The 24022-nt window shown below is 34.5% G+C and overlaps 1 protein-coding gene across 1 annotated transcript; it reads left to right on the forward strand.

Moving 5' to 3' along the window:
• The first annotated feature begins 764 nt into the window (after positions 1-764).
• Positions 765-22398, forward strand: LOC128674324 (neuroglobin-like). The gene is made up of 3 exons (XM_053752818.1): positions 765-1367; positions 17718-17949; positions 20607-22398. Exons 1-3 carry the CDS (start codon positions 1183-1185, stop codon positions 20766-20768), a joined length of 579 nt encoding a protein of 192 aa, XP_053608793.1. The 5' UTR covers positions 765-1182; the 3' UTR covers positions 20769-22398.
• Positions 22399-24022: the final 1624 nt, after the last annotated feature.

The raw sequence follows: 24022 nt of genomic DNA on the forward strand, positions 1-24022 counted from the left end.
ACAAGACGTCTCTCAAAGATACGAGCAAAATACTCCTCTAAAAGCATTTCTCTTTCCTTGAAATAAATCCAATAAGGACAACGTAAATAATTTCTTGTCACTGATATGATTTCGACGTGTATGTTGTGTTAGCTTTCGAGCTGATATTATTGTACATATAATAGTAAGAGGTCATATAATGTCTAACATAATACGTTTAAGTAAATATACTATCAATTTATTCGTTGAACACGAGACTTGAAACAATATTCCAGAATACGTCTTCTATCCGAGGCGTAAATAAAGATCAATATTTTTAGCACCCAGGTGAAACGTTCATCATTACAGTCTTTGTCGAATTCGTTATGCCTTGGAAACATATGGATTGTGGCGGATGCAAAATATACAATTCGCAAAATAAGCGCTTGCCGCAGAGTAAGAATCTCGCAAATATTAATATGCACTTCGCTTGCGTTGTATGCTTAATATACAAAGATTTCTTGAGCAATATGGAGTGGTTTGACATTGCCTTCTCTCGTCATCAGACAAACAACGGTGTACAATATACAAACAACATAACAATATACAATTTGTTTTGTCTAAAATTTTCGTCGTAACGTTCATTCGTAAGTCACGTGCACGAAATTAAATTACGAAATTCTATTACTAAATCTTCCAGCAAATAAAAAACTAATAACGCGTTAAAACGTCAAATGGAACAAATTAGCAGATACCATCTAAAATTATTCACATCACTAGCGCTGTTACTTTCAAGACGGGCCTTCAGTCACAAAACGGTCACTGGTCACCGCACTAGTCAAGGCATTCGATTAAATAAACATTAACAAAACGGAAAATAACCGGGAAATTTTAAGACACTAATATCGTACCCAATTAACATACCTCTAATTGATATTATATCACGCTTTAAAAACAACAGTCGTTAATCTAAATATATTTTAAAATGTTAGTTATCGTTGGCATACCACAAGGGAGTAATTTTGGTCCTCTATCATCTAAAACTTACTAATCCGCCAATGATGGCTCTGAGCGCGAAACAAAAATAACTGAAATAGAATAGACAATTTATCGTAGCAGACAAGCAGTTCTCAATATTTCACGAGTGAATAACGTTGGATTGAAGCAAGTGAATTTTGATATAAAAATAGTGATATTAGAGTGATATAAAGTGTTTGTGTGACAATGGGGTGTCAGTTGACAAAATTGGCGGCATCTGAGTTAAATCAAGATCATGACGCTATGGACCGACCCCCGCCAGAGGCTGACCCCAGGTCACCATTGACGACAAAGCAACAGTACTGCATGCTGGCTTCGTGGAAAGGAGTCTTCAGGCAGATTGAAAAGACTGGAATTATATTGTTTATCAAGTAAGTAGAAAAATATTTCTATATCTCTTCTTACTGTATGTAAATCAATTTTAGTTAGAGGAAAAAAAAATATAGGTAATAATTCCCAAAATCCATGTTTGTTAAAGAAATTGTCAAAACGTGGTGAACTATACAGTTTCTAGTGAAGGGTTTTTGCTTCAGTGACAATTCTGAAAAGAACTCTCTCTTAGTCTCTTGCACAGAAGTGGCATATAAAAAGAAAAAATTTCAGTTCTTTAAGTCTGCACAATGTGTCTTTTCTTTCCTTAACTTTGTATATTTTTTAAAATAGCATCCACTACTCCTTCGTGTCGTCAGTTTTACGAAAATAGAAAATATATGATGTACTTTTTATTCTATAAATATTTTTGCAAAATAATTTATAACCGATTTTCGTTTAGTTTTTCTGAGTCATAGATAATTTTATCCAGACTTAGCCATGTTTCATGAAAATCGGTTCAGCCGTTCAAAAGTTGTAGCGAAATGAATATTGAAAAATACTTTTGCAAAATCATTTATATAACTAACAAGCGACCCGCCCCGGCTTAACACGGGTGCAATATTATGCATGTTATATACATATAAACCTGTCCTAAGATCACGCTGTCTATTTGAAAAACCTACATCAAAATACGTTCCGTTCTTTTAAAGATCTAAGCATACGTAGAGGAGAGACAACGGGAGGCGACTTTATTTTATACTATGTGGTGATTTTGAAAAAATATTCATATCTTTCAATATAGGTAGAGGAAGTTGAAATTATAGCGACTTTATTGTTATCATCAATTTTGACATCAGATTAGAAGAAAAATACATCAAAAAGATTAGTAATTTAAATTACAACAAATGTTTTATCATCTCGATTTGTTTAGACGTAAACGTCTCACTGGCGTTCGTAAATTATGCGTTTGTTTGAGTTTACGCTCGTATTCCTGTTTTATGTTCTCTTGTAGAAGATAACTGACTTTATTAGTAAATAATCTTATATATAATTTATGGAAGCTATCGCATATTTAGTTTCTGAAAATATTGTAATATAATAACTTGCCATTTATATTCTTTTTCCAAGCACACAGGCTAATCTCTGAAAACTTTTAAACAATTTATATTTAGTAGTTGAAGTGGAAAAAGACAAAAATACATCTTTATTTCATTATTATTATTATTTATTACATAAATATTAGATAGATAAAACATTTATTTGTAAAATAACAACACAATACACAACCGGACCAAAAACACAAAATGAAACACAGTATTCACAAAGCACAATTGAAGAGCTAAGTGTAATGTGTTGCAGCAATACAAAAAGGCCCATCTCAGTACACATATCACCCAGAGGGGCGATACACTGATTTTCAGATGAGACCTGACTCAGTGGGAGAAAGGTGTGTGTGTATAATAACAGTGAGGAAGAAGATATATAACTACGATTGATATATTACTTATACATTGACTGTAGCTACGTACACGTACCCAACACAATAAATAAAGAAAAAAATTATTTCATAATGTAAATTAGGAGCAGTAAAGGATACTAAAGTACATAAATATTACATGATCAATAGGTACCTATATAAAAATATTTGTTTGTCAATGAAACTCGAAGATCCGCATCGCCTCTCGTAATAATCGGCATTGAACATTTTGAAGTAACCCAATTGAAATATCGTGACGGTGATATTAGTGTTTTTTTCCTTGTTTCATTAAACAATGGTTAAGATCCAATCAACCGAGATTAGGTACAGCCCTAACATTCTATTGTCTTAGAAATAACTATAGTAGAATGCTGCACAAGTTTATTTGTATGACAAATTAAAAAAACCCCCGACTTTCAATGTTAATTTCGCTACAACTTTTGAACGGTTGAACCGATTTTCATCAAACATATCTAAGAACCATTGCATAAAAATTTGCTATCAAATAAAAAAAACCGCATCCAATTCGCTCCGCACCCAATCCAATTCGCGTTGATGAGCTACGCTGCCACGTACACAGACAGACAGACACAATAAGCGGTTAAACTTATAACACCCCTCTTTTTGCGGGGGGTTAAAAAAGACATCTATTGAAGCTATTCTCATTTCGTTTACATGAATCAAACTCTCTCTCTCTTATCTGTTGTCTTCGAGCCAAGAAGCCTAATAATTTGGAAGATACGGCTGTGATTTTACAACCGACCGCCTACCTGACGTCAACACTCCTTGGGAATGCTAATGTTTCCTGTTAGCTGACTAGGCGGTCCCTTAGTCGATTAAACATCCACAGAAGGAATGGAGTGGTCGTATTCTAGGGCGCAAACACACGCCACAGTTTAGATGAATCAATATCTATGCGATACAAACAAACTGCAATGTTTGAGATACAGCACATATTCAAAACTACAAATGTAACTAAACACACTCTATAAAAATACGTATTTTTTTTTTACTGGCAGATTGATTGGATACTGTCAGTATAAACAACAACAACCCGATCGCCAATGTGGGTTGACGTCAGACAGGCGGTCGGTCAAGAAACCAGTGACAAATCTTCAAAATTTAAAGATTTCTGTTCACGAGGGCACCGCGAGGGCGCCACATCTGTGTATGCAACCGGGGAATACGAAAATGACGAGAGAGACATTGCGATAAATACGAAATTGTTTATACAGATGGAAAGGAGGCTGTGTTGATCTAACCGAGTCCTTGTATTCCCGAAATTCATTGATTTCGTTACCGCTTAATGCTAATGGGTTTCTTTCGGCGTATACTCCCGTCTGTAGCGCTGGTAGTTTGTACCTATCTTTTTTTTTAAACAGACAAGGAAACTAGCAAGAAAAATATGCTCAAACAATCGCTTATTTTATTTATTTATTTTTTATACTTGGAAGTAGGTATATAATTATCCTATTAATATTATAAATGCGAAAGTGTGAGGATATATGTGTGTATGTATGTTTGTTACTCTTTCACGCAAAATCTACTGAACCAATTGTTATGAAATTTGGTACACGGTTAGACTATAATCTAGAATAACACATTGGGTACTTTTTGTCCCACACTTCCCACGGGAGCGAAGCCCCGGGGCGCAGCTAGGACTTATAAATGTTGAAGTAATTAAACGCATCTACAATTTGACAGTTGTCTATGTCACAGACATAATTCTCTCTTCAAGCTTTGGCCATTACGCTATGTATTTTGTGCTCTATTAAAATCTTAATAAATCTCGGTTCATCCTGTGGCTACTTTTTATTTTCATCCATAACCCTTCAATAAATACAGAATATTTTTAACTCCGCACGCGCTACTTCAAGGTGAAATACACAAAGCTATGCACATTTCATAGCAATGGAAAAATGTCAGGAATTCCATAATAGCTTTAACACAGAGTGGTTTGAATCGCGTTGGAATTTCGGCGATGATAGATTAGATTGTGTGTCTCTTTGCCGTAGTCATGTTGTTTGCATTCACGGCTGCGACGCCCGTAGAAACGTACTCGCACACAATTAAATTTTTGCATCATTTGCATAATAATAAATGCGAAAGTCTGTCTGTTCGACTTTCACGGCTAAACCTTTTTGAGTTTTGATGAAATTTGGTATGCATATAGTCAAAGACCCGGGGGTCTTCAACAACCGTTTTAGGCTACATTTTTTCAACCGGTGAATAACGCGGGGTGAAAGTTTGTATGAAAATCATGTCTGTTCCGCTGTCGCAAATAAATACAGGCAAAGCCGCGGGCTAAAGCTATCTTTTAGTTTATTATAAATTAGTACTTGTGATATCTTCTGTACATTACATAAGCTAGCAGCCTGTCACTATTTAATCGATATATATTCCACTAATAAAACCGCCATACAGCCAAACGTAGCCTTCGTAGTTTCGCAATTCCTGGCACTTACTACCCGTAAGGGATAAAGACGTGACACTGTATAACTGTACGTTTTCACCCTAATGGAAATCCTCAGACATGGTATCGCTAATTGAGTAATAGGGTAATTAACTATCCATTAATATAGATCTTCATACCTAATAGTCAAAATGTACTTGATATACACATAATTTACACTACATACCAGGCCGAATCGCTTCACTAATGGGAAATAGGTAGTAACTGGACAGTAATTTATGTAGATGTATTATGAAAAAATAATAACGAAAAATAGTAGATATTTAGAATTGTCACTGATTGATGACATAAAATCATACAAAAAACTAAACTTTCAATGATTATATATTTTCCTTAAAGGGAATTTTATTATATGATTAATTACTTTTTCGAAACGATCATATTTTTCACTTTTTCGTGTCGAATTTACTACTCAACCCCATAATACATTTGTATCGGATACTCTATTGTTACTCTGTAAATGATTCTTACTATTATCATAACAAGTACCAGTAATCACATTTTTATTTAACTTACGGCAGTTAATCTTTTATTTAGCGCAATTCTATTTACGCTGTACCTATTTGGTTGCAATAGTGCTATCGAATAGGTATACTGCCATTAAAAAACTGTAGTATTAGAGATCAATTTACTTACGACGTCTACGTATGAAATTTTGGAATACATGAAATTCTATGAAAATCTGCTTGGGATTTAGTGAACATCCCAAAAGAATTGTGAAATTAGAATTGTGAATTAGAATTTGATCTACAGCAAATTCTAAACGCTCCACTAACAGAAATACCGTCAATCAATATGGAATGTGTATTTTCTATCGCCATTGCCACCACTATAAATAACGTTATTATTATCTCTTCAGCAATAACCGAGATTGCGAAAGATTCCAAACGGAACTCTAATAACCTCGAAAATATCAGAGTAAGAAAATATCCGTTTCAATGTTCTAAACTAAACTGATTTTTATCTGCGGTTTAGCACACGGAAAATTTCTTTATCGTGGAAAATAATTTCCCGCTTTTCCACTTTCGGAAATAGTTATTATTTCATTCATGTCAGAAGTCGATTAAAGATTGTCGTTGAAATTGTCTATTAAAAAGTGAAAGTTTCACCAGAAAGTACGCCATTTTGTCTATACAATTTCGCATTTTGTAGTTAACGTCAATGTTGGCTAGTGCAATCACTCTTCGCATCGATATAAGTAACGGAACATGTGTTTGATATTTCGCTGTAAGACCACCGTAAACAAAAATTTATTGTTTAAAAATATACATACATATAAATACAATAAACCACATATTTTAAACCAATAATGACATGTTTGAAGACAAAGATGCGGTGAAGTTCGTGGCGCTTCTTTTTCTTCACCTGCTTTTTTTTTATGATTGTATTCATTTGAAGTTTAATCAAGAAAGTATTTGAATTAGCTGAACTTACTTGCACCTGGTCGACCATAGATTAAAAAAATATGGGTCGACTTTCTAACTAAATATGTTTCTTAAACTCCTTTAATTTCTGAACAGGCAAAAATGTTATATTTATTTTTATCTCAAGACTGCCACCCAAGTGCTCCGTTAAAGTGTTCTCGAGCTAAGTCAGCACATACAGTAAATAAATGCTAGTTTTCAGCGTCGCGCAACCCGCTGAGGGACATCTATATTCCTGTAGCGTCAACACTGAGTATTTTATCAAGATGTTGAATTATGTGCTAACTAAAACTGTCATCGTAAAAGGTTTTTATTCTTTTAAAAGGTGATTAATGATTTCAAGTTATGTTCGCAGTGACGACATTGAAAAATCCTGTTATGTTTATCGCCCCAATAGCGGCCATTAAAATTAGTGACTTTATTGAAACTAAATAGTATATCAAAAGTATGTCAAAACACTATAATAGTATGTCAAAAGACACATTTTTAGAAACTATTATTTAGTTTCACCTGTCTCGTATGTCTGTCTGTAAATAATTCTTACATGTAAAAAATCAGTCCGACAGAGTTGAAATTTTCCACGGCGCTTGCTTCAGATCGCATGACAATGCATTATTATCATAAGTATGATTTAATGGGGCACCCAGGATTGGCTCTCAATGAGGGAACACTTTACCAGTTTACTACACATCATCATGGGGTGCCTCGTCATCTTAGAATTGACGTTTGGAGGTCAGCATACGGAAAACCTCGCGGCTTTGGGCCGCCATTTTCAGTTGGTTGTATCCAAATACATCCGATCCAATCCTTTATGTCATCAAACCACTTCCGTCGAGGGCGGCCAGGAGGTCTTTTGCCAGGGATTTTGCTTTACTTATGGTTTTTTTTTTGTCACGTGTCGAATGCAACAAGATCTATCTAACGACAATAAATGTTTGTAACAAAAATGTATTTTTTGTGAAAAACGTGTATAAGTACTTTTCTGGTTTTTAATGCTTAAAATATTGTGACCATGTCGCATCGTCTAGGAATAACATAATAAAAAAAAAAAAAACTAGTTTTATTAACACAATATTTGTTTTCTGGTTGCTTGGCTAATATTGAAATTTATTAATTGTGCGTTTTTGACAATATTTTTAAACCTATAAAATATCGTTTAGAATTGTACGCTGATGAATTTGCTTATAGGAATTCCAATGTCGTCACTCTTGCGCTGTTTACATTTCTATACGATAGAAATAAAGAATCCATATAAAATCCATTATAGAGTGTGCTGTGAAAAACCTCAACACTCACCTTGTGCAAATAAACAAAAGGAAGAATTCGTATTTGGCGGAGAAAATGTTTATCATTTTTCATTATGTGGTTCATGGAAGCCATTAGTATTTTAAGCCGAGATCATTCTAAAATCGAGGAAATTATAGTGAAAATAATGTAAAAATTATTTGCAGGAAAGTAAATCTAGAAAGTCTTAGTTATTCTATCTGAAATCATAGTTTATTATCATCATCGCTTACCCTTATCCCACTTTATGTGGGTCAGTATAAAAAGCATGTCATTCTCCTCCACTCCTCTCTGTAGTTAATTTATTTATAAAGACTCCTCCCTCAATAATAAAACAGTATAACTAATTGTCAATTTATTAATAATTTATTAATTTCTTTATTTATTCCAATGACAAAATGTATAAAATAAATACATACTGGGTTACTAGTATCAATAACAAAACCTCCTAAAGACTACTTGGGTACATCAAAACAAGCAACTTTTATTCTACGACCTTTCGTGATTAGTAGTTTTTTCATATAAAAAAATAAAATGTAATTTGTGAATCTACACATCTTAACTCTATGTTATAGCCAAGCAACACGAGTAGCGGAATCGAACATAGAGTTAACGTTTTATAGAAACGACATTAAAACTAAAAAGACGATTTTTTTTATCTTTTTTACGTTTAGACAAAGTCGTAGAACAAAAGATGTTAGTCTCTATGTACCTTATGTACCTTTGGAAGGTTATACGTTAGATACCAGTAACCCTGTATAGACACATACAGAGTTAAAGTTCAAGACTTGAGTTACGGGATAGGATGAGACAAACCAATGAATGAAATTTTTGACGAAACTCTCAGCGCGTGAGAACACTACAGATACAAGAGCGGATGCTTTTCTTTGCTCAGCGCAGTTCAGCGGAGAGATTCTGCCAGCATTCTGGGCACATTGCCTCGATGCGGCGCGTTCGAGGAGATATTTTATGCATAAGACCTACATGTACCCATTATTATCTGTGTTCTATAAACTGGGTAAACTGGGTATGTATAAACTGGGTAATAAACTGGGTAAACTGGGTATGTGAATTTAAAAAAAACTATGAATTGCATACCTATTTAATCAATGTTTTTGACAATAAGTATGAGGGCAAGTACATCCGAGAACTTGAGGAATGTCTGAAATGGTCTCGCGAGGAATTATTAAAGGCATCCCGTCATTAACGTGCCCATTGTTGGGTCTAGACTGGGAAACAAAAGTGGAATAGAATTTTTAGTCGCGCGTTACACGCAGCCTCCATAGAAAAAACATAGAAAAAAAATACAAATAAATGTGTTTTTCGTCCTGACAAACCGAATAAAAAAAAAAGAAAAAAAAATGCGACAAACGCATGGGGATGAATAAAATGATTTGTATTTCTATTATTCTATGGATAATAGTTACATATATGTGTTTACGTCGTCTATAAAAAAAAATATAATATGGAAATCACACAGATTGAGCTAGCCCCAAAGTAAGTTCTAGACTTGTGTTATGGGATACTAACTCAACGATACTATATTTTATAACAAATACATGTATCATGATAAATACGACAAAATATTTTATTGGAATCTATATAATACCCGCAGCCCATCCCGGCTTCGCTCGAGTAAAAACAATAAATTAGACACCTATTCCTTTTTCAGGAATCACGCTATCTATTGGCGAAAAACGCATGAAAATCCGTTAAGTAGTATTTGAGTTTATCGCGAAAAGTCAGACAACGCGGCAAGAGTTTTTTTAAATATATTATGTTATTATCGATAGTATTGCCCTGAAATATTATATGCAATCGATAGTAGTAGCCCTGAAATATTATATGCAATCGATAGTAGTAGCCCTGAAATATTATATGCAATCGATAGTAGTAGCCCTGAAATATTATATGTAATCGATAGTAGTAGCCCTGAAATATTATATGCAATCGATAGTAGTAGCCCTGAAATATTATATGCAATCGATAGTAGTAGCCCTGAAATATTATTGCACATATGCAATTGTGATGATGATTAAACTATCGATAGGTACTATCGATAGATTGCTCTTTATCAGTAGTACTAGCTTTTGCCCACAACTTCGTATGTGATTAAAAATCTGTTTCCCGTGGCAATTTCAGGAAATCCCTTCTCAGTGCTCCCCTACATTGTCCTAAGAACCTACCCACATAATTTCAGCTTCCTACGCCCGGTAGTTTCGGCTGTGCGTCGTCTGTCAGTCAGTCAGTCATCAGTAACGCAAGAGTTTCATATCATAGATTAATTGCACCTAACCCGGCTATCGATACTATTGCTTTTCCTCAAACTATCAATCGTCAATCGAAACGCAATCGATAGTTGACTATCAAGCGACAACACTACTCACTTGCGATGTTTCAGACATAACAGACAGTATGTATGTTTGAGGCGGGTAATCTCCGAAACTACTGAAGCGATTTCAAAAAATATTGTTATGTTTTATCTCAAAATTCCCATGGGAGCGAAGCCGCGTGCAATATTTGGTTTGTTATAGATGTCCTTAGAGAAAGGCTGCGGTGAAGTTAGTTGCGCCGCTTCTTCCACACCTGCGCTTTGAAAGTCAGCTATAGACGTAAATTTCGACGTCAATAAGTGTTAATTACGAATATCATCCACAGAATATCATTGTAAGTTGTATAAATAATGCTCAATTTAACTTATTAAAATGCTTATTTTAAATTTCGTTCCTGCTTTACCCTTTTTTATCTTATTATATTCAATTTAACAATCTCAGGACAAAAGTCGAAATTTAGGAACAAAAGTCCACGACGACTGATGGAAAATATCCTTTCTTCACTAATTAATGCTTTTGTCGGAATAAAACTTTGTCGAAAATTTCATTTATTTTCATATTGATAATGATTTGAACACCTTTCAAGGTAAAACTTGGATTTTTATCCAACACCAGGGTTTTCTCGTTTTTTTTAAGTATAGTGGGCAAACGAGCATGTGTGTTGCCTGATGGTAAGCAAATACTGCAGCCCATGGATACCCAGAACCCGTATCGGGTCACCGGAGCGTAGCCGAATTTTTGACATAGCGATACTCTTTTCTTGAAAGCCCCAATATCGAAACTATTAAGGAACACCGCTGAAGTTTATTCGATAGTATAGCGCAGGAAGTAATTACGTGAAATACGGTCTGTGGTTTCTTTAGCTGTTAAGCGTCGGAGCCCAGGGCACGCGTTCCTAGTTTTTCGCACGGTTGTCGAAGTAGTTGTGAAACCACGGACTTATATTTTTTATCTCCTTATAGGAATGCAGACAGTTATGAAGTCAGATATAGATATAGTATTTAAATGAATGCTCCATACCAAACTCATGTCTCCATATTCATTCATCAAAACATTCATCTCGTATCAAAAGCTTGTGTAGGCTACGAAATGACAAATTATTCGTTTCCGCTTTCAAACATGGGCAAAACGTACAACATCGAAACGCCACACTGATTGTTTTCATTCACACATATCTGTAAAAAATTATTGTGTACTAAAGAGATCCACACATGGTTTTATTAATTAATTTTCTTTAGCGGTGTTGTGCCCTTTTTTGATGAGTAAAAAGTGTTAAACACGCATCATCACATGTGACATGATCGAAAATTTGTAAGACGTCAAAAATGCACAACAATAAATTCAAGTTTTCACTTCTGCCGGTACTCCGGAGCGCAACCCGTATTTTTTTACCTCAACTTTTTCATGATCTTAATTAAACCATAAAATCTGATGAATGATCGCTTAAATAGTTTAGTCACGAGCCAATGGTCTAACAAATAAAGATGTCGAAGACCTAGCTATATTGAAAAAAAAGTGGGATAGCGAACCCTGGGCAAATATTTAGATAGGAGATACAAAGGCAGTACCTACTGTTATTGTACAAGAAGCATTAGGGTTAAAAACGACATCGACGGCTTTTACATTTCAGGTTATTCGCACTTGGCGTTTAAATATCAACCGTTTGTGAAAAGGGGCAGCCATTGTGATTTCTCCTGGGACGATTGGGTTTCTTACAAAGCCGCACTGACAATGACTTTAATCTAACGGCATGCCGGTCCAATGAATGCTTTCTGTGACAATTTGGACTGTATATAGTGATATTTTATGTAAAGCTAATTTGGAACCATATTTTTACTTTCCAGAAATCAGCTTTTTGTTACACAATCTTTCATGTGCTTGAATAAAAGTACAGTCATAATAGAGCACACAGATTTTGACAGAACTGGGAAAAATCATGTCAATGTCACTTTGACATTGACGTTTTGAGAACCAACTCGTGCTCATGGAATTAGTAGGTACTGCTATGGTTGTTCTAAAATAGTTTTTAGTACCTTTTGAGTTTATTATTGTTTGTCAGGTATTTCGTAGCAATCTATCCAGTTGTACGAAGTACTTAGTAAATCCATGTGTTAGAAATGAAAGATTTGTGGACTTAGGTAGGTACAACAGCGTTTATTATCGTACAATGAGGAGCCTTAACACTTTACAATCACGGAACATTTATCTTAGCACACACGACTGTTACAAGACGAACGACGACACAGACTGACTTGTGAGCGGGCGCGGGAAGCGGGAACGCGTGATGCTATCCACGGACTATAGCGACTGCGAGCACCAATCACGATCACGAACCGCGAACATTACCAAATAAGGCGCCTTATTTGCGCGTGTCACAGTATAGTAAAAGCATACGCATTGCCGAAAAGAAGAATTTATTTCCGCCATTTAAAGTCTATTAAAAGCTATAAGAAAGAGAAATCGCGCTCAACTCGACGGAGTAACAAATAAATAAAGAACAGTCTTCAAGAACACATCGGTAGCATTTTTCCTGGAACGAGATTAATATTGAAGATACTCCTCCCTCTCGTTTCATTATGTCTTTGACATTTCTTGTTACGCCACTGCAAAGAGGCTTGCATGTACTCGTTCTGTATTCTGAGCAGATGTGCACTTGGGCTACTTAATTTATTATTATTTATCATTTACCAACATTACTACAAAAATAAATATTTAAAAATATATCACAAAAATCTTAACAGATTAAAAAAAATAGAGCATAATCATTTGCCAACCGCGGGCAGCGCTAAAAAGTGTTTTGTGTTTTTCATACAAACTTTCACCCCCTGCTGCGGCCCTAGGAGCAATTTTATAAAAAAGAAACAACAACCTTGACAATCAAAAGTTGCCAGATAAAATTGTATTAGTATTTTTATTTTTGAAATTTTTAGAACGTTTGAATTAATAATCATAAATTAATTAAAAATAAATGTTTGTTATGTATAAAGTTTTCTCTTATATGAATATTCACGGTTGTGTCCCAGCTGTTGAACGTCGGAGCTCAGGGTCCACTTTCTTACTTTTTCGTCTCCGTTTTACACGGCCGTCGCATCCCTAAATTATCAGACCATGGACATGCATATCATCTTTGATGGGAGATGACATTCCCGAAAATCCTATAATGGCTTTTGTTACAGTTTACCCTTTTGACAAATGATGTATAACATACAACAGTTTGCGAAGGGTTAATGCACATAACACGCAAAATCACTACTCATGAGCAATGATATGCCATTGACTAATAATCGTTCTCTACAGACTTGCCTGTTATTCATAAAGAAGTTAAGTTTTGTCTTTTTCTGTCAATGGGAAATATTATAAAGAACAATAGTGATAAAACATTTTTAGCTTAAAGAATGCTTTAAATTTTTAAACAATAACGGTGATAACAGGTATCTTCACGTGTTCTTATCCATAAAAAAGTTTTGACTTTTTAACACGAGGGTGGCATACAAATTGAGTTGAAGTGATCACTTTTTAACTTCATATTTTTTTATTATCTAATATTAAGTAATCAAGTATCCCACTGCTGGGCTAAGGTCAAATCTGTCTCTGGTCTTAAGTTTTACCATTTTTCAATATATTTATCCAAATCATCTAGGTATGATGGATTTTTGGTTTTCACACAGGTATAATAAATAACTTGACTCATTGAGCCTCTTAATATACACCAATATTACCAATATCTGACTAAATGATTAGAATAAATTAGAAAGTACCTACCTTTTGTTACTGGAATTATTGAACAATGTGTACTTTTGTAAATCACAATATCATATGCCTGCCTCATTATAACTACAGCACATAAATATCATAGAAAGGTCTCGTGATGTGAGTTTACGAATTGACGGTATAGTGGGTATTATATTGTGTTGTATTTCGGTAATATTCACTTTTGTTTGTTTTTATTATTAGTCCAACAAATTGAAGTCCATGTCTCACGATAAATTCCGCCCCTAATTACACAATAATTAAACCCCCCAAATTTTCATCCCCCAATGTCTTGAGTGGTTATGAGCAACCCTCGTATGGTAAATAAGCGAACGTTATACAAACAACAATAACAAACGTGTGCCACCCTTCAGGGGGATTAACCTCCTACTCCGTGGATATTGTCACTCCCTCACTATCCTCATTATTTGTCCCCCTTTAGGAGTCAACAAAAAAAAAGAAAAGACCGCTAGTAACAGCCACTTGCTTCCGGTGAAGGAAAACATCATGAGGTAACCTGCACATTTTTAGTTTAATTCACTAGTGTGTACATATTTATGTGTACTTTTATAAATACTGTAATAGCATATACATACCGTTGTATTCAAATAACAATAAATAAAAAATAAATTACGGAATTAGAAACGAGTGCTCTCTAGGCTCTGACGCTTCATGGCTAGGGAGCAGAGCACTCAGATGAAAGGAAATTCATGGAAATCAATATTTATCCCAATATCTTCTAGTGGGAGAGAGATAGAAAGAGACAAAGGGAACAAGCAGTACATATCAGACGGTGCGGCCTGCTATTGAGCGAGTACATTGGGGAAGACAAGTTTTATTGACACCTGACTGGGTTTTTTTAATCCCATTGGGGAAACTTTCACAAAGTTGATAATAGCATTTCCACTCTATTTTTACGATTTTTCCCCTTAAACCAGTGAAGAGTGGTTTCTGGATTGGATTATTTGATTTCTGGATTAAATTGATTTGTGAATAAACTTACGCATTGGGCTGCCTTTTCCTTATTACGTATGACAAATATTTTTAAACACGAATTATAGAATCAAAATTAAAAAGGAATTAAAGTTAAAGTAAAAGTAAACCTAATTTATATATTTTTTTATGTATTCTGGAATTTAATAGAAATTTAGTTTGACATTGTGCCATGAAAATTAAAATATAGGAAAGACGCGATGGTCCCACCTTAGTGATAATATATATAACGATACGAATGGTCTCGGATAGCGACACAGGATATGCCAATTTGTTAAGAAAATCATATAACACTAACGATTATACAGTCAAAAGCACATCAACCTGCCCAAATTCATTGCAAACTCGTCGCTATTATCGCGCCATAGAGATTCATGTAGGGTAAATTGAGTTGTTGACTGTACCAAAAATTATAGTTAACAACGAACGAGTTTTCTGAAATTTATAACTTTAAAATTATGAAGATCAAAACCAATTTTCAGTGTGTCTGTACCTGTGTACTTTGTTTGAAGTTGAAGTCTGACACCACACTGCATTTCTGTTCAAGTTTTGAATAATTCACCAGCTTGGTAGTCTCCATTTATCAATATCGATTGGAGCCATTTTGAATGGAACTATTTAGTTCGTGTGAGCTTGTGAAACTACAGGCCTGTAATACCGATTTAATATTATCAAGCATTTCTTTCTCAATTAAAAGTGACCCGGAGCTTTGTTTTTTGCTTTGGATTTAAATTACTCTTTCAAATTCAAAATTCTTGATTCAACTTAGGATTATATATAACCTTATTATTGACAACCTCGGTGGCGCAGTGGTAAAGTGCTTGCCTCTGAACCGAGAGGTTCCGGGTTCGATCCCCGGTCGGGTCATGATGGAAAATGATATTTTTCTGATTGGCCCGGGTCCTGAATGTTTCTCTATATATTTATATGTTAGTATCCACAAGTATAGAACTTACATTGGGGATAGCTCTGTGTGATTTGTCCTAATATATTTATTTACTTATTGACGTCAAAAAATTGCTTAAAACTAAGTCCACATATAAAGCGCAAGTGAAGAAGAAGCGGCGCAACCATGGCGCAACAAAACTGTAATTGCTATTTTAGGTTATATACCCGTGTACACAATTTCACCCGTCGTCCGTTTCTGTAAAATTTGGTGCATCGAGTGATAAGACAACATCAAATAATTACTCTCATCCAAACTATCACATGTATAATATATGTAAGAAGTGAGATTGATAGATCAATCTTACTGAAGAAAAGTGGGCAATGCTCTCAGCCTTCTGGGCACGCCACCTTAAGGTAACGAATTGCAGTGACATTTTTGTAAATACATGTGGGTATATAGGTTTTAGAAAAGTGTATATTAAAACGTTGTAGGTTATTACCCACTAGCCTACACTAGCCGATAATTTCTTCTCGCAATTAATTAAAAGAGCGGGAAAACTGAAAATCCTTTCAAAATAATTTCAGCGACCTGGGGGCCGATTCTCACTCAATCGAAGTACATTTCATAAATGTTTCCAAACCTTTGTCCACTGTGTTTAGCAGTTTCTTCATTCACAGAAAATCACAATCGATAAAGTTCAACCCGTGCACCGATAGATCGAACTTTTTCGATTGGGAATCCGATTAAACCTTCGAAAATATTGGAGAAAATCGATGAAATGAACCTGGATTGCACGAGAGTTGGGCCCCAGATAGCAACGAACAAGACTAACGTACAATATAATCTGACCCTACAAACCCCATCTAACACGAAAATCGCCCCAAGTATCATTAGTAAAACGATATTTTCTTCATATAGGTACTTCTTAGACCCGAATTCTGAGGGTGAAAATGAATGTATTGGTAAAATAATGAATATTTTATGACGTGCCTTGCCTACACCCAAGAGAAATGTTCTTCTGGAATCTACTATTTTATTTATAGGCCTCGTTATCAGAGCCGACCAAATCTTTTTATAATTTGAGCGTGTAAGGATATATTCTCGACGTCAACTTAAAAAACAATTAAATATTTATATAAATACTAGCTGTGCCCCGGGTAGCCCCGGGGCTCCCGTAAGAATTTTGGAATAAAAATTACCCTATGTGTTATTCCTTGTTATATTTTACCTATGTACCAATAATAATCCGTGCAAGAGTAATCAACATACACATACATCCTATTTCCCGTTTATAATGTTAGTATGACGGCGGCGGCTTTAGGATCGGATCTGCCAGCACCACCCCTCTTTGGGAATGATGTTCTTTATAGGATTGCTCAAATTTATTCATACTACCTTAAGCCAGTTTGTTCATTAGGGCTAAATAAGGGACTTTAAATTTTTTAACTTAGCCTAAAACTTTTCATAGTTTATTTACCTATTAACATTCAGTCTTCTTTAGACCTTTTAAGTTAAACAATGTTTTATTTCTATTCTCATTATCTATGCTTTTATTAAGAGAGGTAAGCGTTTGTGACTTTGTGAGTTTGAATGTTTGAGGCGGGTAATCTCCAAAACTAACGAATCGATTTCAAAAATTCTATCACCTTTAGAAAGGTACATTATCCAAGATTGCTATAGGCAATATTTAATATCAAAATTCCCACGGGAGCGAAGCCCCGGGCAACGTCTAGTTATAGTATAAACCCAATAGACCGGCCATTGACACAATGATAATTTCTTCCAGGCTTTTCGAAGAAAACGAAGACCTCCTTCATTTGTTCGAGAAATTTGGCGAACTGAAGACCAAAGAAGCTTTCGCGCTATCGCCTGAGTTGGCTGAACACGCGACCAAGGTCATGCATACCCTGGACGAGGGGATCAAGGGACTGGCTGATATAGATACGTTTTTAATTTACATACGGCATGTAGGTGCGACGCATCATCAGGTCCCTGGGTTTAAGGCCGAGAATTTTTGGGTAAAGATACCTTTTGATTTTGTTATAGAATAATCGTTATCAAATGTAGATAGGGTTGTTGATTCTGAATTCTGGATTCTGAATTCGCTAAATTGCTCAGAAAATATGATAATGAATACTATTGCGAAAATCGAAATCGATTTTCATTCATTCATGTCGAGTGTATTATTGCTAACACTGATGTCAGATTTTATTCAAGACGCCTAAAGGTATCTGACGTGACTTTCACGACTACCGACGACTACACTACGGTATATTAACGATGTTTTCCTTCACCGGAAGCAAGTGGTGGTCAAAGGAAACTAATATAAATGATATGGTAAGATTGATAGAGAAACTCATCTGGCACAAGTAGGATTCGAACCTGGGTCTCTTTAGACCTTTTTTAAATTGTCGAAACCGATATTAAATATAATCATACCATGGATTTAGTAAGTACTTCGTACAACGGAGTACCTACTAAATCCATGTATCATAGATCATACATTGGGCTATTTAGTGACATATTTCCGAAATCGCCCGCTCTAAAGTCATAGAGAATATTAAACATTTTAAGTACTTAAGATTGGACTCAGGAATTGATTCCATTATGAGTGGTTTGTAATGAAATTCTTTTGGTAAAAATGCTAAATTGATTCACTTCGCTTCACAAAGATAAAGGTGGCGTCGTAAAAGGGCAATACTGTGAAACTCAAAGATGCCATTTGTAGAATAATTCTATAGACTTCAAAGTGATATAGGGAATGGTTTTAAACATAGACTTTAATAGAAATAGATATTAGATATTGTTTAATAGGATATATTGAGATAATAATAAATATTAAATAGAAGAATTAACAAAATGGCGGGCGTGACGATCTAGATAAGTATCAGCGAAGTTGGCATCACACGGCCCCATACTTGATCTATGGAAGACAAACGGGGAGCCATTTGCCCAGCAGTGGGACACATAAAGAGGCTATAGAAAAAAAGAGAGAAATATCAAATGCTGGACGTCGTTTTGAGTTGACTTTATATGAATTCGATTTTCAGGGCAGACATTGATAATAAAAAAACCAATTGCTTTAAATAAACCGTCTACTAATGAGTAAAAAAGAAATATTGAAGTATTGCTATTTCTCGACGAATTCTTCTGTTTTCTTTCAATCCGTGATGAATAATAAAATAAATAAAGTGATGAAAATATGCATTTATGCGCGTTTTCATTTGCTTTTCTATTTTGTTTGTAATGCTTTGATGATCAACGTTACCAAAATTTCTATAAATAAAATTACTACATTTATTTTTGTTTTGTTAACCAGAAAATATAAAGACATTGAACTTTTTTCTTTTTTGGGACAAAAACACACAAATATATATCAGTATTCAAAAAAACAAAAAAAAAAACACAATTTTTAAAGATTGACAACATTATCGTACAATGGATATATATTTTTTATTTTTTTTTATTTATATATTTGTCAAAGATATTAATTAAACGCAAAATAAATACATAATTTCAGCCTTTTCGGCTCGCTACTGACCCAGCCTTTTGGGAAGTATAAAAACAATATTTTCTTTCAATGTAGGTCAGTGGTCCCAATGCTTTTTCATTTCAATCCCTTTTAGGCGAGGTGCAAGTCCGGAAATTAATTAGTAACGTTGTCAAATTATTTTTACTCTAATTGGCAATGTTGAAGAGTTCTTTTGCTTATTTGAGACAATAAAATGTAATAATTAATGTTTTTTTTTTATCGAAGTTGCGTTATCATAATTTTCTATACATAAAAAATATCTTCAATCTTTTAAGTTGAAATTTTGTATACACACATTTTGGGTGACAATGCAATATTATGATATACATAACCTGGATTGGCTCCCGACGAGGAAACACCATAACGGCTTACTTCAAGGACGTTTTTTTTTGTCACGCATTGAATTGAATGCAATAAGATATACTTAGATCTTATTGAACGACGACATAAAAGCTTGTGTAACTTTGTAAAGGCCAGATTTTGTATTGTTCATTTAATTACATGCAATTTGTCTATGCATATTATTAAAAAGTACCTAAGCATAAATATAATAATGTACACATGTTGTACGGACGTGGGCCTGTTTGATTTCACCGTGGAAACCCGGAAACCCGGCAAATATATTTATTCAGGCCAACACATCACTTTCAAACTGATTACAGTGAATCGTTGCAAATTGAATTTATTTTCTTAGAAACTAGCTGCGTCCCACGTCTTCGCTTCGGTGGCAATATCAGAATAAAAGTGGCCTATACTATTCCGGAACATATAGCTTTCTACTTGTAAAAGAATTTTGGTAAATCGGTTGATAATTCCAAGATTACCCCATAAAAACGTTAAAACACTTCCTCTTTAAAAAAATTGAGTAGATAACATGAGGAAACAGTTTCTTCGAACGCAACTTTTGCATTTTGCTAATAAAATATGTGTGGTGATACGCGGGGCTGATACAGACGAGTAGGGTAAGCAGTTCCGCCCCATGGTAAATTCTATATTCCGTCGGAATAAGCCCTGCCCCGACGCGACGTAAGCACCTTTCATTGTGGCTGTGCACCCTATAACTTAGTCCGTACAGCTATATATTTTCAATAGAATGACATTTCGTTCGTGTAGCTGTGTACTAATGAAAAAACTCTTTTACAGAAAGTGGAACAACCATTCCTCGAAGCAGCGAAGACGACTTTAGGCGACCGATACACACCCAACATAGAGAACATATACAAACTAACGATCAGATTTATATTAGAGAATCTCGTTAAGGGATATGAGGACGCTGGCAAGACAAACGGAGCGGGACAGACTTGACAATATTCTAATAACATTCGGTATTAAATTTATTTATTTGTGACCACCATTTAATTCATAAAAAAGTTTAAACATGTTTTAAATGACAGAGAAAACTGTAGACCCAGTCATATTATCCATTTTGCTCATACAAGAAAGAGGTATGCGTATTAGAAATACATAAGATGAAACGATCCGTCTCGTTTCATCTTATGTATTTCTAATACGCATACCGTACGCACACTATGTATTATAAAATCCACATCAAGGTCTATTGCGTAGTTTTAAATATCTAAGCATACATAGGGACAGACAGCGGGAAGCGACTTTGTGTTATACCACTTTTATACAGTGTAGTTATTAGCCGAATTTGGCCGGGAATTTGTATGAAAGTAAGTAGTTTTCCTGGTCAGTGATTAAAACATGTTATATTCCTATCTCACTTTACAACTGACATCGAGACAAAAACTACATAGGCAAGAGCACTGTATCCGAGAATTCCAACTTTCTAGGAATACTAAAAACTAAGAATAAAAAAATAATAATATCACACTTATGTGATATGGATAACGTGAATAGGTTTTAACTTTTTTATGAAGAAAAGTATAAAGATTTTATAGAATAGAATTATTATTTTAAAAGGACGGAGCGTGTCACACATCAGTCTATTATTTGTCAGTAATTAATTAAAATTAAGAAGGGAAATGAAATTGTATGTAACTTTAAAAGAATGTGTCATATTATTTTATATTTTTTAAAATACAAGTTGCAAGTTAATTAGTACACTTTGTTACGCAAATAAAAGCAATAAAAATATCTTGGAAGTTTCGAATCAATTGGACATTTTGAATCAAAATAAATGCAAATTAGAACTTGGGAAAAATCCCATTACGAATGTACGAGAAAACTTCAGAAAAGTTAACGGAAAATTACTTTCAAACGTGATTAGGTTTATTAGAGTGTTCTGAAGCAAGCTTATTGTATATTTATGAGATGTACGAAGATTCAAAGATTTAATATTTGTAGCGTAAAGCTGAAAATTCATGTATTCTGAAGAATTTAAAAAAACTGAATGTAAAAATAAATAGTGCAAATTCTTGAGGAAAATACACTATATTTTAATTACGATAATATATATATAGTATTACCTAGTAGTTATCGATGTGTCTAAATAAAACTAGTTAATTTATTTGTAACTAGCTTTTGCCCGCGGCTTCGCCCGCGTGAATTTTATAGCGAATGGGGATTAAATGTATCTAATTTTCCTACAGGACCCTCCTCATTTTCCGGGATGAAATGTCTATAAGATGTTAACCCGGGATTCTGAGGCATTTTTGATTCATAATTAGTTTTTCAATTATCCTACGGGAACCTGACCATTTACCGGGATGAAATGTCTAAGATGTTAACCCGGTATATACGGTACCTACATACCAAACTTAAAGCAAATCGGTCCAGATTTCGAGTGATGCGCGTTCAGACAGACAGAGAGACAAACATTTTTAAAACTATATTTTCGTCATCTATATCAGTAACTAAGTAATTCCATGAAGAATTTAAAAAAAATATCCAATGTACAAATTTGGCCTTTCTTCAATTTTATCATATGTATTGATAAAAGTCGGTAAGTAATAAAATTATTTTATATTTGTATTGTTTTTTATTGAAGAATACGTTTAAGAGTAAACGGTAAGTAATACGGTGAAAGACTAAAGCTTTTTAGCTAACTATATGAACCAATGTAAACAAGAGAGGGTATTGGTCGAGTAGAACACAATGATCTAATGCTCACCGGGTTTTATCATGAGAACTCATTTTTTATTTTGTACCCATTCGACCTCCATCAAAATCTGGTGAAAAACTGAACTGAAAAAAACTGGCTTGAAAGGATCAAATCTTAAGAGTCCAGAGCCTAATAGGCTAGACCTCTCATCTGGTTTGAGCATTTTTCCAGATTCTTCCTCAGCCAAAGCATAAAACATACATTTATCCCTTTGTCACCACTCTCACGGAGGTCCTGCGTGATACAAGAAGTGCGACAATTGATAAACGTCGTTTGATAAAAGTGTCTCACATTGTATTAATAGCCATAACAATTCGAAAAGAAGATAAAACGTACTGACACCTAATATGCCTAAAATTTTCCACGTTTCTTCTTCATAGTCGTATTCCTCATGGCTGAGGGTCGTGGTCATTACGAGGAATGAAATACATACAACAACTTTCTTAGCATTATTAATGGAGTGGTATGCCATTGCCTTCTCCATTTCACACACAAGTTAATAATAATCAACCAGGTTTCCTCACGATGTTTTCCTTCACCGGAAGCAAGTGGTGGTCGATGAAAATTACTATATATGAGTCAGATTTGTAAATAAACTCATGTGGCATGAGTAGGATTCGAACCTGGGACCTTTCGATTCACAGGCGGCAGTCTTAACCATTACACCACCACCGCTTCCACGTTTAATGAGTACAAAAACCATTTTAATTACAATAAAACGCTGAGCCATCCTACGGCAATATTTAATAATGATACAGCGCGATTTTAGCAATTAAGGTTACACTGTATCATGAAAAATGATCACCTAAATATACCGTTTTTGATTAGAATCTATGTCACTTATCTTTACTTGACGATTAGTAAATTATCTTAAATATGTACCTATATACCTATATTCATATAATAGAGAGATCATAACACAAGAATCCGCTTTTCAGTCTCAGTACCGATGCATACAAATGTTCAGTATCCGCCTAATAAAGAATAAGACAAACTGGTCTAAAAGCCTAAAACGGTTTGTAAAGAAGTCCAGACGAACATTATTCAGGTGAAGGCAACTTCTGTTCCGAATGGAAAGTTCTCAAGGCGAAATGACGTTTATACAAGAGTTAAACTTGGATTTTATATAAATAAAGCTAAATTTATCTAAAAATGAACACTAGTTTTATTTAAATTAGCGTTTATTTTTAGATAATTTGTTTTGGTAATTAAATTATAAAAGTGTCTATAAATAAAATTAATTCAAATAAAACACTCATCTTCGCATGTTCCCGGTGGCATTCGGGGCTATGACGCTACAAAGCCCAGAGTCAGCGTAAAAATATACCTCAAAATGAAAGGTCCTATTCTAGGGCAAATATAAATGCCTTAAACAAATTAATTAAGAAGAAACCCTGGACCTTTATTCTTTATGCCGCGGTAATAAAGACTGATTTGAATTTAAGGTTGATATGCTGTGGATTGTATAAACATGTCAGGCAGTAAGTTAGTT

Source organism: Plodia interpunctella, chromosome 12 (genome assembly GCF_027563975.2).
Source record: "Plodia interpunctella isolate USDA-ARS_2022_Savannah chromosome 12, ilPloInte3.2, whole genome shotgun sequence".
In the NCBI taxonomy this organism is placed as follows: domain Eukaryota; kingdom Metazoa; phylum Arthropoda; class Insecta; order Lepidoptera; family Pyralidae; genus Plodia; species Plodia interpunctella.